Source organism: Eumetopias jubatus, unplaced genomic scaffold (assembly GCF_037043125.1).
Source record: "Eumetopias jubatus isolate StellerSeaLion01/CBP00866 unplaced genomic scaffold, mEumJub1_p1.0 scaffold_4, whole genome shotgun sequence".
Classification (NCBI taxonomy): Eukaryota; Metazoa; Chordata; class Mammalia; order Carnivora; family Otariidae; genus Eumetopias; species Eumetopias jubatus.
Window position 1 is genome coordinate 95,829,400 of NW_028274810.1, and position 17,974 is coordinate 95,847,373.

General features: G+C 48.8%; 2 protein-coding genes across 3 annotated transcripts in view; one reads left to right on the forward strand and one right to left on the reverse strand.

The window, feature by feature from the left end:
- Window positions 1-3,335: 3,335 nt before the first annotated feature.
- Window positions 3,336-11,864, forward strand: AGMAT (agmatinase (putative)). Its single transcript, XM_028108634.2, has 7 exons — window positions 3,336-3,607; window positions 4,735-4,937; window positions 7,379-7,427; window positions 8,315-8,510; window positions 9,230-9,409; window positions 10,983-11,067; window positions 11,791-11,864. The coding sequence occupies exons 1-7, from the start codon at window positions 3,336-3,338 to the stop codon at window positions 11,862-11,864; spliced, it is 1,059 nt and encodes a 352-aa protein (XP_027964435.1).
- Window positions 11,865-12,644: 780 nt separating this feature from the next.
- DNAJC16 (DnaJ heat shock protein family (Hsp40) member C16) overlaps window positions 12,645-17,974 on the reverse strand; it is a 39,432-nt gene continuing 34,102 nt past the window's right edge. For both annotated transcript variants that reach the window (XM_028108592.2, XM_088022605.1), the window contains 4 exons: window positions 17,478-17,558; window positions 17,275-17,373; window positions 16,527-16,697; window positions 12,645-16,011 (listed from right to left, as the gene is read on the reverse strand). In XM_028108592.2, coding sequence (XP_027964393.1) covers window positions 15,612-16,011; window positions 16,527-16,697; window positions 17,275-17,373; window positions 17,478-17,558 — 751 coding nt within the window. In that variant the 3' untranslated portion in view covers window positions 12,645-15,611. The remainder of the gene's footprint in view (window positions 16,012-16,526; window positions 16,698-17,274; window positions 17,374-17,477; window positions 17,559-17,974) is intronic.

Genomic DNA, 17,974 nt, shown 5'->3' on the forward strand with positions numbered 1-17,974 from the left:
GTCAGACTTAGAGAAGCATCTTATTTTTCTTCCATTAACAGTTGTTCAATTGAAATTTCTTGTGGTAACAATGGATTTTTAATCCAATCAAACGCTTTCCCGGCAAGCATTTCAAATTAATGACAGCTCTGATTGAAAGCATGTTCCTTCAGAACAAATACTTAAATATCCACTTGGTATGTGCTGGCATGCACTGTTTATGGCTAGCTGGTACCTGTTCTGATTGGTCAATGCCTGTGCCATCTCAGAGGTTAAATAGTTTTAATATCACCCTGCCATCAGCATTGTTCAAGCAGTCACTCCGAAGTTAGCTTGGACCCTTTTTGGACATCAGCCAAAAATGGACAGATATCTGATACGAGGTGAAGACGGATTTAGGTCAGCCGTCTGGCTGCTCTGGCCCAAACCTCCCAGCCAATCTCCCTCCTCCTCCTCCCCTGACCCCCTGCACCTTGCACTGCTGCTTGTCCTCCTTGGGTCCTAGCACCCAACTCCTCTAGTGGGGCATCGAGCTCTCACCCCTGGGGGACAGCTGTGTAGTCTGCAGCTGGCCTCTGAGGTCGATGTCCAGGTGGTAATGCATGGGAAGCCGCCAGTGCTGCGGATCCTGCTGCCTCCTTGCGGGGGTCACAGAGCAGGATGTCAGACTCCGAGGGGCTCTGTGTGGCCTCTATGCACCCAGAAGTGATTGGCCTCGCTGGCGGCCCCAAGGACCATGGGATCTTTATGTTATATAACTGCCTCCCCCCTCGTAACCCAGCGGCAAACATCAGTGTGCTATGACCACTGGTTAGGAAACTCTGCAGTAGAGAGAATAAAACATACAATGATGACACTACCTAGTATTTACCAATTTTTGGTCTCACAGTGCTCTGCACAGTGGACCTCGTTCAATCCTGATAAGAACAACCAACAAGGGTTATCATTCCATTTAGCAGAATAGGAAATAGGTTCAAAAGGGTGAATTGCTCAGGTTGACATGCTAAGTCCACGCTTCCCTGACCGGGTGCCTTGGGGATATACACATGGGTGTGCTAGTTTAAACAACGTCCGTTAGTGGAGTGATAGCTTCACTTATAAATTTGGGGGGAGCATTTAACTGGTAAATAAGATCAAATGTTTTTATACTAATATAAACATGTGTTAAGAAACGGAATGAAACGGCACAAATATGCAAGATCAGGCAGGAAACTTCAATGAGACTTTGTGCTGGACGGGGAGCTACCTTGAGCTGTTGCCCCAAACCCACAGGGAATGCGAATGAGGTCTCTCTCCCGCCATAGTCATTGAGATACACGGAGGGTGGAGCTAGGATTTAACTTTTTTTTTTTTTTTTTTCCGATCCCAGCTCCTGTACCTGTCCCTCGTTGAAAACGGTGAGAGTTTTAAGAGTTTTAAGAGTTCCAGAGAGAGTAGTTTGAGTGTGGGCTTCAGCAGAACATGCGGCATGTGAAGACAGGAGTCGTGGGAGAGAACATTCCAGGCGAGGAGATGGTATGAACAAAGGACAGGAGGCAAGAAAGTGAGGGCTGTGTAAGGTGAACAATAGCTTGAGGGACAAATACACAAAGATGTATGATGGGAAACCGAATTAGAAACGTGGATGGGCTTCAGGAAGCATTATCTGATGGCAGAGTGGAGACACCACGTGGAAAGCTAGAGGTGGGAAGGCGGGAACCACAGTTACAGCAGAGGGAGTGAGTGGGGGGCTTGCCCGCAGGAAACCACCAGGACTTACTAAAGGATGGGGCAGAGAGCAGGATCAAGGAGAAGCAGGTGGAATGTTGCGCTGAGCCACAGGCCACCTGAGCTGCCGTCAGAGCATCTTGGTGGGGAGTTAGAAAATGGGCAGCTGGGGCCGATGGCTGGGATTCGGTCTGTGAATTACCTGCATCCGGGTGAAAATTGTCACCTTGATATTGAAAGAGACTGCCATCAGAGAGGGAGTCGTCAGGAGAGCAGGAGGGCACACCTGAAGGGAGGTTTAAAGGAAGGATGTGTTCAGCAGTAGCGGAAGGTGGGAACAGGTTGGAGTTATGGTCGCATGGTACCTGGCACACAGTAGGCACTCAAATATTCGTGAGAAGAATGAAAGAATACACCAGGGGTAAGAAAACGATACATCCAGGACAAACCATATGAAAGAAGTAGTGATAGAATCTGCCGGTAGGGTTGTTAAGGGATTGTTGCTTTTTTTTTCCTGGAACATGCTCTGCAGGCTCTTTCAACACTGACCATTAGGAAACTTTGCCCCCATCCTGGGGGGTGTGGGGTTTAAGGTGTGACTTTCCTGTAAAGGTTACAATTTAAAGCAAACTCGGGCATTTTCCATTCAATCTCAACTTCCAGAGAATAAAAATGTATAATACCACCGCATGGCTCACATAACGTCATTACAAATCACTTTTTTCCTTTCCCTGGTGGTTTCCCCCCTTTCCCCTTAGAAATAAAGAGGATTGCAGATTAGGGACTCCTTGGCAGTGTGACCTTACCTAGGGGTGGTCTCTAAATCCTTTTTAAAAAGGTTATTTAGAAAGACTCTACTTCCTGAGAATCTTACCCCAGACATTTCCTAATATATTATTTAAAGGGGCGCCTGGGTGGCTCAGTCGGTTAAGCGGCTGCCTTCGGCTCAGGTCATGATCCCAGGGTCCTGGGATCGAGCCCCACGTCCGGCTCCCTGCTCGGCAGAGAGCCTGCTTCTCCTTCTCCCTCTGCCTGCCACTCTGCCTGCTTGTGCTGTCTCTCTCTCTGTCGAATAAATAAATAAAAAATCTTAAAAAAAAAAAAAAATAAAATAAATGCATTTCCTGGAGTGCCTGGGTGGCTCAGTCCCTCAAGTCTCCTATTCTTGATTTCAGTTCAGGCCATGATCTCAGGATCGTGAGATTGAGCCCCCCGCTCCCCCCACCATGGGCTCTGGGCTCAGTACAGAGTCCGCTTCTCTCTCCTGCCCCCTCCTCCCGCGCTCGCTCTCTTTCTAAAATAAATAAATATTTTTTAAAAGTGCATTTCCGATTTCTCTTCTTTAGAGAAAAGTTTTTTTTCCTTTAAATCATTTCGCTTTTAAAAATGTTACTCTAAAAGGGAGAAGCAGGGGCCGAGGGCCAGGTTTTTGGGGGCATAGGCAGCGGGCCGGGGCGGTGGCGGGGAGTGGGGAGTCCCGGGCCTGGCTTTGTTTACCGAGAAAGCCAGAGGCCAGAGTCCAGAGAGGGGGCGGGGAGAGAGCGGCCCCTCGCCCGCCCAGCACCCCAGGCCGCCCGCTCTTTGAGCGCGGGCTGCTCGGCGCCGGCATAGCCGGCGGGCCTGGAGTTGGGGGGGACCCGGCGGACGGCATGCTGCGGCGGATCGCGTCCCGGTGCGCCCGGGGCCTGGGGGCCGGCGGGGGCGCACGTCCTGCCGTGGGGCTCTGCCACCCCGGCCGCAGCTCCAGCAGCCGGTCCTCGGATGCGCGCCGGAACCAGCCCCCCAGCTCCGAGTTCGTGGCGCGGCCGGTGGGCGTCTGCTCCATGATGCGGCTGCCGGTGCAGGCCTCCCCCGAGGGGCTGGACGCCGCCTTCGTCGGGGTGCCGCTGGACATTGGGACCTCCAACCGGCCCGGGGCGAGGTAAGGTCCGAAGGATTCGGGGACACGTGGGTGGACCGCCCGATGGCCACTGGACGCGAAAGACAAAGGGACGGGCGCCTCCGCTCACGCAGGGTGGGGTTGGAAGTGCTGGCTCCAGAATGCTCCCAGTCCTTTGAAAGACGGTTGATTTCCCTCCTCCCGCATCAAGCAATGGTGAGGGCTGGACATGTGGGTCATCTGTTGGTGACAGGAGCCTTCTCCACACGCTGATTCCTGAGCCTTGCTGGGATGGTGGCTGTGGGGTTTATGGGGGCAGGGGACGTTATTTCCGAGAACAGAGGAAACTGGATGCACCTTCCCCAAACCTCTAGATGTCACCTGATCAAGAATTGCTCAAATACTCCTGTCAAATAAATAAAATCTTTAAAAAACAAAACAAAACAAAACAAAAAGAATTGCTCAAACACAAGATGCTTTTTAAAAAAATACATTTTATTATTTTTAAGTAATCTCTACACCCAGTGTGTGACTGGAATTTACAAACCCGACATCAAGAGTCCCACCCTCTACCTCTACCAACTGAGCCAGCCAGGGACCCCAAGGCATTTTTTTCTAAGATCAAGGCAGCTGAAGTAATTTCCTAATTAGTGAGCATCAGCTATTTCTGATTCAGCTCAGCCACTTTACGTCTAATAATCTGAAGTATGGATGCCACCATTTATAAAATGTCTCCTGAATGCAAGGCGCTTTGCATAGATGACCTCACTCAATTCCTCCAACAACACAGTAAGGTTAGGAAATTGAGGCTCATGGAGATTAAGAAATTATCTAATGTCATTTAGTAAATTGGTGATGGGTAGTCTCCTAAATCCATGCCTTTAATCTCTTCAAGTATATAGCCTGGATCAGTGGTTCTCAACCAGGGGTGATTTTGCCCCCAGGGGACATTTGGTGGCGTCTGGAGGCCTTTCTGGTTATCCCAACTTGCCACTGGCATCTAGTGGGTTATAGATTAGGGGAAACATTCTACAAGGCACCGGATGGCCCCCCACATCAAAGATTCCTCCAGCCCCAAATGTCAGCAGTGCAGAGGCTGAGAAATCCTGGCCTAAGTAGGACCTCTGACCCTTTTGGGATGGTTCACAGGATGATTCTTCCTTCTCCAGATTTGGACCTCGGCGGATCCGGGAAGAATCAGTGATGCTTCGGACAGCCAACCCTAGCACGGGGGCCCTCCCCTTCCAGTCCCTCATGGTTGCAGACCTAGGCGATGTGAACGTCAATCTTTACAACCTTCTGGACAGCTGCCGTCTAATTAGAGAGGCCTATCAGAAAATTGTAGCAGCTGGTTGTATTCCCCTGACCTTGGGTAATGGTGTCTGTGGGGACAAGTGCAGCTCTGCGCTGAGGGTTCATTTATGGTGGGCTTGGGTGTAGCTGCTCCTTCGGGGCAAGCCACAGGGGATGTGGAGACAGTCGGAAAGAGAATGTTTTAAATTCATTTGTTTTAACCCCTGGGGGAAAGGCTGTTTACATTTTTGGACTGGTATGACTGGCAGGGATGGACTAGGGTGAGGCAAGTGAAGCGTTCACTTTGGGGGGGTTGCCAAAAAGTCAACTTATAAATATGATCGACTTTTCCCTTTTGCCTCGGGCTCCAATATAGTTCGGAATAGCACTATTACTGATCCCCTTTTTTTTCTTTTAAGATTTTATTTATTTATTTGACAGAGAGAGACACAGCGAGAGAGGGAACACAAGCAGGGGGAGTGAGAGAGGGAGAAGCAGGCTTCCCGCGGAGCAGGGAGCCTGATGCGGGGGCTCGATCCCAGGACCTTGGGACCATGACCTGAGCCGAAGGCAGACGCCTAACGACTGAGCCACCCAGGTGCCCCTGATCCTGTCTTTTTAAAAAAAATTATCATGGAGGGGGTGCCTGGGTGGCTCAGTCGGTTGGGCGTCTGACTCTTGGTTTCCCTCAGGTCGTGATCTCAGGGTCCTGGGATTGAGCCCCGCGTCTGGCTCTGGGCTCAGCTTGGAGTCTGCTTCTCCCTCTTCCTCTGCTCCCCGACCCCCACTTGTATTCTCTCTCTCAAATAAATAAATCTAAAAACAAAAATTCATCGTGGATTTTTTTGCATTGACCTTGATTTTTAAAAGTATTACATCAAAATAGTATTTATCTCAATGACTGAGTTTTTTGGTGTCCCTTAAATTTTGCATCCCAGCAAGTGCCTCTACCCACCTCACCTTTGTCCTTCCCCTTGATTCCAGGCCTGGGGAAGGCTCACAACAGGAGCTCAGCTGTGACTTTTTAACTATTTCAAGGACATACTTTTCTTTTTTCTTTTTCTCTTTTCTTTTCTCTTTCTTTCTTTTCAGGAAATGCTTTTCTTTTTCTCTTTCTTTTCAAGAAATGCTTTTCTTTTTTCTTTTTCTCTTTTCTTTTTAGAGAGAGCGCGTGAGTGTGATAGAGCACACGTGCCCGAGAGCGGGGTGGGGGGGAAGGGGCACAGGGAGAGCGAGAGCGAGAGCGAGCGAGAGAGAGAGAGAGAGAGAGAGTCTTCAGCTAGCTCTATACACAGCACGAAGCCCGCTTGGGGTTGATCTCACGACCTGAGCCGAAATCAAGAGCTGGAAACTGAACCATCTGAGCCACCCCGGCGCCTCTCAGGGACATACTTTTAATGACGTTATTTGAGAGAGAGCTACAAAGGGGTATTTCCTCCTCATCAGGGTCTCTATTAGTCTACAGGGCGGCTTTCCCCTTGTCTTGCCTGATCTCTCCCCCACCCTTACATTTCTTTCTCTTCCAGTTCACAAATAGTTAAAATGACACGGGCCTTTTTCTAAATATCCAAATGTATTTTTGCCAAAGGAGAGGGCCGAGCCTGCAGAACACTGTGGTGCGGAGTGTGGTTTCTGGATGGCACAGTTTGAAAATTTCAGATTCACCTCTCACTAGCTATTTATGCTTCATTTCCTCACTTGTAAAATGGGCCTAACACTACCAGCGTCTTCCTCATTGTTCTGTGTGAGGGGCGTATAATGAAAGTGCACATAACGTGTCTGGCATCGTGACTTACGTATTTTCAGCTTCAATAAATGTTAGCTGTTGTTGTTGGTAATAGTGGCCCATAGTAATACTTTTCTAGGCCCGAGCTGTCCTGTACAGTAGCCACTAGCCACATATGGTTATTAAAATGACAATTAATCACAATGAGATAAAATGAAAAATGCAGTTCCTCTACGGCCTGAGCTGTGTTCCTCTAGGCACACGTGGTTAGTGACCCCCGTGCCGGCCAGTGCAGATAGAGAACATGCCCATCACTGCAGAGAGTTCTATTGGACAGACCTGTTCCTGGCATTTGACCTGTAAGCTTTGTTTCCTCTTTTATTATCTTTTAAAGATTTTATTTATTTATTTATTTATTTATTTGACAGAGAGAGAGAGAGACAGAGAGGGAACACAAGCAGGGGGAGTGGGAGAGGGAGAAGCAGGCTTCCCGCGGAGCAGGGAGCCCGATGCGGGGCTCGATCCCCGGACCGTGGGACCACGACCTGAGCCGAAGGCAGACGCTTAACGACTGAGCCACCCAGGCGCCCTTGTTTGCTCTTTTAAAGAACAATGTAATCCCAAACATCCAGTGGCTGTTTTCCCACCACTGAACAAGGTCTCACGTTAGCTGAGGTTATAGCTCTTCGGTCTCCACAAAAGGGCGGCACGATTGGGTAGATTGAAGATTGCTCCCTATAATACATGGTCCTCTCTTACCCGCATTGCACGTATTTTCTTCTTCCTCTTTGCAGGTGGAGATCACACAATCACATATCCAATATTACAAGCGATGGCAAAAAAGTACGTCCCAAGCGTCTGGGCGCGCACAAGGGTTTCAAAATTCAGGAGCTAGGGCGTGAGTTGTTTGCCGCTAGATGGTATCAAGTGACCTCTGCTGGCTCAGGTTATTTGGGGTGATAGGAAATTCCCCACTGGGTGGCTTCTGTGGATCAAAATGAAGGTCGAGCTCCCGGTGTCTCTGTCAGTCACCAGCTGGGAACCAAGACAATTTATTATTAACACTTGTGGCTACCCTTGCTTGCCCTGGGTCTGCTCTGGTATGCGCGCTCAGCATCTGTCTCTGTTTTTGGAAGATGGGCCCCTAGTGAAATACACAACCCCGGCTAACAGCAGTTTCTGTTTGGCTTCAAAGGCCAAATACACAGCAGTGTTGCTTGCTGAGGAGAGGTCCTGTTTCTTCCTGAAAGGGCCCCTTCCCCAGAGAATGAGAAAATGGCTTTTCCAGTCGTGGAAGTCTACCAGGGATTAACTAACTTTGGTTAATTAGTTTGAAAAAGAGGCCGAAGGGCCAAGGTGGTGGCAGCTCCAGAATTCGTATATAGGAAGGACATATGGGTAGCGTCCTCGGTGGTGGTGGGCGGGTATAAGTCTTTTCTGGAAGCTGTGCTTGCCTAGCGTTGATTTAGATTGTATGTTGCTTTCGGGTGGCTGGCGGGGTTGTTGGAGATTATGGAGAGAGAGCTGTCTGTCTTCTGCCGGACTTCTCTGGGTTGATTATTCTGAGCAGCTAAGTGATTTGAAGACAGAAACCAGTTGCAAGGCTGGTCGCTGAGGCCGGGTCTCCCGTGGCTGTGGATGGTCAAGTTTGGAAGTCCGGGTAGCCTGGAGGGTGGCGGTGCTCAGGCCCCGGGAGGAGGCCTGGGCTCTGAGCTGCCTGTTGTCAGCAGGCATGGCCCCGTGGGGCTGCTGCATGTGGACGCTCACATGGACACGGCTGACAAGGCCCTTGGAGAGAAGCTCTATCACGGGACGCCCTTCCGCCGCTGCGTGGACGAGGGTCTCCTGGACTGTAAGCGCGTGGTGCAGATCGGCATCCGGGGCTCCGCCATGACCTTGGATCCCTACAGATACAGCCGGAGCCAGGTGACAAGCCAAACGCCCCCCTTCCTCTGCCCGCAGCCTGCAAAGTGCATTTCTCTCTGGTGCCCATTCGGTGGTGGCTGCGGCTTCCACGGGGGCTTTAATAACCAAATTCAGAAAAACGGGACGGAAAGCCGAGTTTGCCCCAAGAGGGTCGTGTGGAGCAGAGAGGAGAGAGGATGTGAGTTCATGAGGCGAAGGGGGCCTCTCATCCCTGGGGTAGGGAGAGAAGCCGAAACACACCCACCTCTGCGCTGTCGCTGGCTTCCGAAAGAGCTGAGGACGTCCGAACCCAAGGCCAGCGGCCATCTTTTTAGTTCTTGTCCTCACCCCCATCGGGCAGAGTGGCTCCCAGGGAAACACGGATGACAGGATCCCAACAGGAAAGACCCAAGTCCCCTGCTTTTAGAGCGTGCAAGGGCCAGTCTTCTGGACAGAGCCGTTCCGGAGGTGCTGAGTTTCTCGCTCTTGCTCTAGCCCAGCTTCTCTCTGATCCCATCCCCCCCAGGTCAGCTTTGACTTACTCCCTGCTTCTTCACCAGCCGTCGCTCCTCCCTTCCTCACCAGTAAAAGGGGGAGGACAGTTCCCTCTTCGTGAAGATTGGGGGTCTGATGTCATGTGTACAGAAGCACTTAGCGTGGGGTTGGCACATAAGAAATCGCCCGTAAATGGCGCCATGTAGAAGCCTCGACACCCTGCTCTTTACTTCCCACATCCTCAGGGCTTCCGGGTGGTTCCGGCTGAAGACTGCTGGATGAAGTCCCTGGTTCCTCTGATGGGGGAGGTGAGGCAGCAGATGGGCGGCAGACCCATTTATATCAGCTTTGACATTGACGGCTTGGATCCTGCCTATGCCCCAGGGACAGGCACACCTGAAACTGCCGGTCTCACCCCTAGTCAGGTAAGGAGGTTCCACCAGGGACAATGCCTGGGGGGTGAGGATTCTCAACTCCCCACTTTCCTGGGACTTGTGGTGAGTCTTCAGGATCAGGACAGGATTTTAAAAAGCGGAGGAGTTAGGCCTTTATCTGTTCTCAGGGCTGACTGCAGGTTGGACGCTCTTGTTGAGCGAGTAGACTGACTTTGGCAAGGGCCCTCATGTCCTCTCTGGGATATAAAAGTCTATTATTTGAGCTTTCTGCCTCTGATCCACCTATAGTTGGTTCGTGGGGACATATGCCAGTATCCCCTCTTAAAAACACCAAGCTTGGGGCGCCTGGGTGGCTCAGTTGGTTAAGCGACTGCCTTCGGCTCAGGTCATGATCCCGGAGTCTCCGGATCGAGTCCCGCATCGGGCTCCCTGCTCTGCGGGGAGTCCGCTTCTCCCTCTGACCCTCCCCCCTCTCATGCTCGCTCTCTCAATCTCATTCTCTCTCTGAAGCAAATAAATAAAATCTTTAAAAAAACAAAAACAAAAACACCAAGCTTATCTTTCTGGGGTGACACTTAAAAAGTGCTCATGGTGGTATTAACCACCTACCATGGAAGTTCAAGAGTTTTAGAAATACCCAAACAAAGCTCTCTGAAGGTGGGCTGAGTGTAAACGCAGGAGGCAGACTCGGAGTGTGGTTATAATTAGAAGGTGAGCTCCACGAGGTTAGGGCTGTTATTTCATGGACTGCCCTGTCCTTGGAGTAGAGAATGGTGCCTGACAGAGAGAGTAGGCACTCATAGATATCTGTGTGAATGAGTGAAGACCACTCACACCTGATCCGTTACCTTACCTCCTCTAAGAAAGGGGCCTGTTAGCAACTACCTCTCAAAGCCATTCTCTATCAGTTCCCCTCAGAGAGATTTCTAAAACACAGTCCTCCTTCCTCAGCTTATCATTCTGGGCTTTTCACTGGCTGAATGGAAACTCTTTTAGACAAAGTGACCCCTTCCTCCCATCCCCCTCACTCATCCTGTCTTCTGGCCACATCTAACTACTGGTATTTCTTTCCATCTTAGTGTGTGTTTGTCTGGGCTGCCCTACCCTTGGTTAATTAATTCCTTGGGCTAAGTGTTCCTGCTGCCTGGGGAGGGCTTCCCCCAGCTTTTCGGGCTGTTTCGTATTATACTTTTCTGTGCTTGCTTTTTTTTTTTTTTAAGATTTTATTTTTTAAAGTGATCTCTACACCTACTATGGGGCTTGAACTTACAACCCCGAGGTCAAGAGCTGCATGCTCTACCGACTGAGCCAGCCAGGCGCCCCTACGCTTGCTTTTCCTGAAGCCTTTAATGTACGAATGATTGGAATGATTGGCCTTCCATCATACCACGGACCCTTCGGGAGCAGGGGCTGTGCTTTGGCCATTTGTGTCTCCATGATGCCCACCAGGGTGCCTGGCCGTCAGTAAATGTTTTTTGAGGGAAAGCGACAGTTCCGAGTCAAAGGGTGGGCATGTGCTGGGAGAGATGCCCTGGGACCTCTGTGGTTGCTTTTCATTGTGAGTGGTTACTGCTGTGGACAACTCGGGCTTGGTCTTGGACAGGCGCTGGAAATCATCCGGGGTTGTCAAGGCCTGAATGTGGTGGGTTGTGATCTTGTGGAAGTTTCGCCGCCCTACGATCCTTTTGGTGAGTAAGCGAGAATACCATGATCTGTAGGCAGCTGCGGGTTTAAATTATATTAATCTACTTAATAAGTAGAAGATGGATGGATCCTTTTGTATAACTTGGGAACCTGCTGAGTATGTTCTGCAGCGAAGAAAATAAACCTCTTACTGCACACCACACAAACACGAGCTAATTAACAAAACCCCTGGGAGGTGGCTATTATTGGTTTGCTTGCCTGACAGCAGAAGAGAAAGAAACCAGCCTAGGGTCTATTAATAGGGTGGCGTAGTTCTGTCCTTCTTTGATACTTCATTGAAAAGTGAATTACTGCATAAGTAATATTTATTAATATTAAAAAAGTGGGTGGTTAGCTGGTTTAGGAGAGATACTCAAAGCAGATGCCATCCCAATAATTTCAACTTAGAGAAGCTTCCAGACTTACGCCTATTAGTCTCAGAGGGTAGGTGATAAATACAACAGACACCATTATTAAGGTTTTCCTTTGGGGGGAATCTGTTCTCAGAGTAAACAACGAACTGTCTGAATTTCAGAATGCTCTTTCTGAATGTTTGTTGGAGCGGAGTACCAGGGAAAGCGTGTCCACAGGGTGGCTGGGCAGCCCAGAGAAGAGCACGGAAGGGAGAATTTGGAAAGGCAGCCCGAAGGGAAGAGGGCGGAGTACCGAGAGGCTTGGCCTTGGGGGCAGCCTGCATGGTGTTCACCTTCGGTTTTGTCTCTTTGTAGGAAACACGGCCCTTCTGGCGGCTAACTTGCTATTTGAGATGCTGTGTGCTCTCCCCAAAGTGATGGTTGTCTGAACCTTGTGCTCTCCCCAAAGTGATGGTCGTCTGAACCTTGTGCTCTTCAAGATACAACAGGTTGTGCTGATGACAATTCTCAAGAATTTATGTGCAAGCAGTCTGAGTACTCGAAGAGTTTATGCCAGTAAAACTTTCCGCTAAACAGCGTCCCCGGGGGCTATAAACCCAGGGCATTCGGTAGAACTCTAATCCAACAGCTAATATTTCTATGGAGTTTGAATGAACTAAAAACAGAGAAGCACTTGTGCTGTTTTGATGAAAGATGCTGGAGGATTAAGGGGAAAAGGGAGCCAAGGAGCATTTGGTTCAAGATGATCTAAAAATTGGAGAAGTGAAATAAAAAAGCCCTAGGACATAATCCTGTATAAACATCCCGTATTTCTCTAGTTTCTTCCTTCACACTGTGGCTTCTCCTGAGGAACTCAGGGCTGCATCTGGGTTTTAGGACCACTGTGAACCTAAACAAAAAGTTTGAGTGAAAGTAACGTGCAGATCCTGATAAAGAAACTTCCCACTCAAAAGCCCAGGAGGGTGCACAGAATGTCTTTTCAACCAGACATCAGGTGGCCTCCAAAGAGCCCTTGGTGACTCTTCCTTAACCCACTTCCTCCCTTTCGCATTATCTACTCTTGGAGCTGCTGCACCCTCCATGACAGCAACTCCTGAAATCTGCAGGGAACATTCAGGCATGGGTTGAGTTACATGCAAATTCAGTTTTGTCGCTAACGTGTCCACGGGCAAAACATCATCCCCCAATGCAAGAGCGACGCATAATCATCACACATTAAAATAGTTTATTTCTGTTTCCAGTCTGTAATATTCTCAAAACAAAAATAACATCAGCTTCAGTGCCTGTTCACAATACAAAACAAAAACAACATAAAAAAGACACCATTTGCCAAATAAGTTATTTGTTCCTAAGAGTATCAAAAGTGCAAAATATTCACCTTTTCAGATCGGTCTCTAAAGTTCCATCGTCCTCCTTGACAAACGGAACGGACAGGTTTAGCAGTTGCCACACTGCATTTGTGTTCAAGGGACAAGGTCAGGCATTTGGATGTGAGCGATATTTCATCTGCAAGGATATTTTGCATCAGCTTTTAAAGAATTTTACTTAGGAAAAAAGTTGGAGTGTTTGCTTCTAATCTCTTTTTCCCAAACAAAGCAAATCACTTAAAAAAAAACACATTCAGATTTCATTTCTTTTTAAATCAGGAAACGTTGATGTACTGAGTGAGGAGGAAATCAACCTATTAATTTGAAAAGTATGACCAAATTTTCATGGTCAGTAAGTGATGGCAGAGAGAGAGAGACCGTGGTGCCTAACAGAAGTCAGGGCAGTCTTGCTCATTGAAACGCCGCTGACTCAGAGCTGACAATCTCTTAGACAAATTATGCCACCAGCACCTGGATGATAAAAAAATATTTGTAAGTAGGTGCATGTTCTACAAAGACTTGTTTTAGGCCAGTTTTCATCCCCAGCTGCTGAACATGATGTACCAGAAAAGCCTACTTCTAAAAACAAAACAATGTTGTCAGTCTCAAGATATTCAAAGACCAAGAAATTAACTTAAAACCAAAATCAGGTCTGTGTGATTTCACACAAGAGAAGGAGAAATGGTGGCATTGGCTGAGCATGACAAAGGCTCATACATTTGACACAAAAGTAAACAAATTCATGGAAACATTCAGGAGGAAAGGCTCGGGTGGTCAAGGGCAAAGTTGTTTAAAGTAGAACCTTCCTGGCGTCCTCTTGGGGGACGTACTTTCCAGCCCCAAACAGACCTGTGAAATAATTTCTGCACTGAAAAATTCACCAGGAATGTTTTTAATCCTATCTACTCTCACTTTCCTTTCTTCGTACAAATGGAGGGTGCAGCTGTCTGTGTAAAGGTGCTTTTCATTTTAATGAGAAACATTTTTAAAGTGAACAAATTTGGGGGAGATTTTGGTTTTCAGAAATTAAGGTCAGGGATCCATCCCATTAGTACCGGAAATTAAAAACCGACCACTGAACCAGAACACTACTCACATCAGCAACTTGGCCATAAAAGACCTAGAAAATAATTTCGAGGCTGGTGTATCAAGGAACCAAATGAATCCCTTAATCACACCTGCCTGGGCCAGGTGCCAGGAGACAGCAATCAGAGTAAGCATCCAATTTTTAGAGGATCACGTGGGGGGGGAAAAAAAAGCCTGGCAGTGATTTTTTCTTTTAAATAAAGCTATAGACTCCATGGAAATGATAGGAATTCCTGGGCTTAAGTAATTTATTACTTGCCCCTGTAGCTCAATGTTTAAATTGTTCAGGATCCAAATGGCTTTGTTTAAAGCAATGATGATTAAAGAAATACTAACTTAGTAAATGTCCCATCACTGATTCTGACACTTGGCTTTACAAAAGGGCAATGTGTTTTGTCATCTGAACCGACCACTCTTTGAGGTTGTTCAAACTCCCCTGGTAGTTTTGCGCCCCTCACCCGCCCCAAAAAAGGCAAACTCTCTAACTGGTGGGTGTGATCCACTGCACACTGGAAGCCGGGGTGCTGATGGTAGGTCGGACCCTGTTACTGGTGAAGCAGTTGTGAGTTAGGAGTGAAAGCAATTGAGCTATCATAATATAGGCCAGAAGCTCAAAGTAAGCCTTTTGCCAAACAGGAGTCTAGAACAAGTCTTGGCTCACTTGTCACAAAAGAGGGCTCAAAGTTACAGTACTTCTGGGGGGGGGGGGTGATAACAGTGTTCCAAATAAAATTGTTGAGAAATTTTTAAGTTCCTTGATACAAAGACATGTCTGGTATTTTACTAAAGAGATACCACTGGAGTGAAGAGGTTCCTCGAGCCTGACGCCTGTCAGGCAGGGGTCTTCAGTTTAACATCTACTGGTTTATAGCAGCTTATCTCTACGTCCAGAGAACAAGATTACAAATTATGGCTCCTAAGATTCATACCCTAAAATTGACAGAGGCAGAAAGGCATGTGAAAACAGACAAGTAAATGGCTCAAAGTCATTACAGTACTTCTTGCCGTGCAGATCCTTCCCTGGCTACGCTTAGCGCTGGGGGAGATGGTTGATGGGATGCCCCAAGGGGTCACGTATGTCACTGCCCAGCCCCCCCCTTCAAACCAAACTCACATGCAGGACCCCCACTTATCCCTAGCCTTGTAAAACCGTGGCTGACCAACTGCTGCAGGGGGATACCCCCCAAATACCCTTTTAGCCACTGACTACCGGAAAAAACTATCAAATGTGAGATTGCTTGGAACCAGGCCTCTTTCAGGATGCAGGGCCTAGAAGCTGCTGTGGGCTGTCGTCCCACTGATACAGCATGCACCGGGGGTGGAAGCACAGCGGGGGCGGGGGCCCGACCAGCACTCCAGGGCCTGCTGCCGGCCGCGGCCCTGTGCCTCTCCCACAGCACGAGACAGGACGGGGGAGGGCAGAAGGAGCACTGGACAGGGATGACGAAGGAAGAGGGGGTGAGCAGTCTCCTTTAAATAGTGCGGCATTCAAACGAGGGGGAAAAAAACCCAAAGCAAAATATTTTGATCTAAGGAATTCAACTTGAGGTGTTTTTCACTCCTAGGTTAGGACAGGACAAAGGAAAGATTCTTCTAGCCATTGTTCCGGAAGAGTAATCTAGAATCTATTCTCTGTCCATGGTGATAGGTAGAGTCCTGAAAAGACCTGTTCCCAGGGGCCTATTAAAAAGCCTGAAGAGTTAAAGTCTCTCTTGAGCTCCCTCAGTCTAGTTCAGGCCACGACGGGATATAAAACCTCTGTAAGGAGCCTTCGAGCAGGCGCTCCATCCATAAGGACAACTTGCTCAATTTCCCTTTGATGGGCCTGGGTCCAAGGCCACAGGAAGATTTCCCTCGAGTCTCGCCCAGATGGAGGGAAGAGTCAAGATCACCGCAGGACCCCACGGCCGCCTCCTCTTCCACCGCTTTCTGGGGCTTGAAGAGGCAGAAGTACTTCTTGTGACCGTTCAGGGCCAGCACGTAACCTGTGTAGTCACGCTCCATGAAATGCTTGTCGTATTGGTTTGGGATCGGGGCTGCATCCTGAGCAAATTCTAGCAAGTATTCCAGCCATTCTCTGTGTTTATCTAGACTCAGGAAGGAGAAGTGTAGGCAGCTGCTCCTGGTGAGAGGACACAGTGAAGATTTAGGGAACTGCCCGACACACTGAATTGCAGGGAATGCAAAGACCTCCGTCAGATCGCATGTAATAGGAGGCGGCTTTGTGTTGGATGGGGCCCAAATATGGAAAGAATGGAGGATTCCTGGCGGACGTCAGGGCTTCTGCAACAGCTCTAACAGTCCGCTGGCCCATCTCCCCACCCCCCCACCGGCCCCTTGCTGGGTGCCCCTTAAGCACTCTCAGTGTCCGGCTTCAGGAAAACACAGGACAGCTAGAGGACAGAGCTCCCCAAAAGGCTCAGGGGAGAAGACCGAGTGAGGTCAAATTCTTCTGTTCAGAAGCGTCCGGACATGAAGTCGCGGACAGAAAGGTGCCCTCATGACGGCTTAAGATCTCTGGGCTCAAAAGGTCACAGCCAACATCTGGCTGCGCGCATAAAGCCCCTCACAGTCAAAGAGGAAAGGATGAAATTCTGCCCTGGTCCCCTCCTCTCCCCCTCTCCCACGTGAGCTTACCCGGTGAACGTGTAGACCTCCAAAGCGAATTTCTGTAGTAGGCTGGCCTTGGTGGAGCCTGACAAGATGAGGACCACGTTCATGTGGCCCGGCCTCAGGCGGACCAGGTTACTGGTGTACGTTACATCTGTGAGCTCAGTTACCTCCACAAAGCCTTTTTTAGGAAGCTTGCTGTGGAGAAATAGTGAGGAATTAAGATGTTATCAGGCAGGAGAATGCCATTACTTTGAAAAGAAACAAGAGGAAGAAAATGCTGCGTTCCAACCAGACTAGGTATGTTATTTAATATTCTGGAGCCTGACACATTGGCAGGACGGGGATGGTCCCCACTTGGTGGCCCCAGGCCTCAAAGGGCCCTTCAGACGCTGCCGTTCACAGCTGGTGTAGAATCGGCTTTAGGACGGGATGAAAGCGGTCCGCACAGTCACGGGACGCACCCTTCTCTGCCGCTGGCTCGTCTAGCAACTCTGACGTGCTTTGCTTCCTGTCCGCATTATTACATTTGAGACCGAGAGCCTGAAGCTACCGAGTAGAATATAAGTAGGTCCTGTGTCTAAAGGCCTATGGGGTTTCAGTAAACACTAACCAGCAACTGACTTTTCCCACAATCCTCCTCACACGCAAGTTGGTGACCCAGAGTGCTTATATAGACTAGGTCCTCGAACACTGCGCTCTCAGACCACGGGGCCTGTGGCTCTCCTGCCCGGGGGGTGGGGGCCGGGTGGGTTTGGTGTCTTGTTAGAGAAACCTGCTGTTTTCTTTGGTGAAGGTTGGCTCAGTCTTCCCGGCCTTCTCATGAACTTCCTCTTTATCTGGAGGGTTGGACTCTCGCTCATCGTTTGAGTCACTAAAGTAAGAAACAAAGAGCTTTAAGAAAAGAAACAGTACCACAACCCCAAGGTTTGGGGCTCACCCTTGAGAACTCACGCTGAGAAGCCACGGAGCGTTTACCTGAAAGCCTGAACAATGACGGTGCCGAAGAGGATGAAGAGAGCAGAGAAGACCAGGGACAGAAGGGGCATCATTTCCCGCCTGAAACGAAGTTAACAAACTATGGTCAGCTCTAGATGGGTTGCTGAGATTATGTCCGTTCATGATACTGGATTTCTTTTCCTTGGCTCAGACAAAACCAAAAGAACCCCAAACCAAAAGGCTTTCATATCAATAAACACATCCTACTTTCATACAAATAAAGGTTTTTTTTTTTTTTTTTGAGGGTGAGGGTGGTGGTGAGGAAAGCAGAGATTTTCCCTCACCGTTTTAATTCAGGTTGCTTATTCTACGAGTTTGATTATTTTGTCTCCACAGAATAGGCTGTGCTTAATAAGTTCTGCAGAAGGCAATAACAGGATTTATGCTGTCAATGTGGAGGAACATTCTGACATCGAGGGTGGTGACTAGAAAGTCTGTGGAATTATTTCCTTTATTTTGATTTTTTTTTTTTTTTC

Excerpts from the sequence above, each read along its gene's own strand:
- AGMAT (XM_028108634.2), top strand. The coding sequence starts at position 3,336 with ATGCTGCGGCGGATCGCGTCCCGGTGCGCCCGGGGCCTGGGGGCCGGC. Across the intron at positions 3,608-4,734 it reads TCCAACCGGCCCGGGGCGAG|ATTTGGACCTCGGCGGATCC; the intron begins GTAAGGTCCGAA and ends TTCCTTCTCCAG. Across the intron at positions 8,511-9,229 it reads ACAGATACAGCCGGAGCCAG|GGCTTCCGGGTGGTTCCGGC; the intron begins GTGACAAGCCAA and ends CCACATCCTCAG.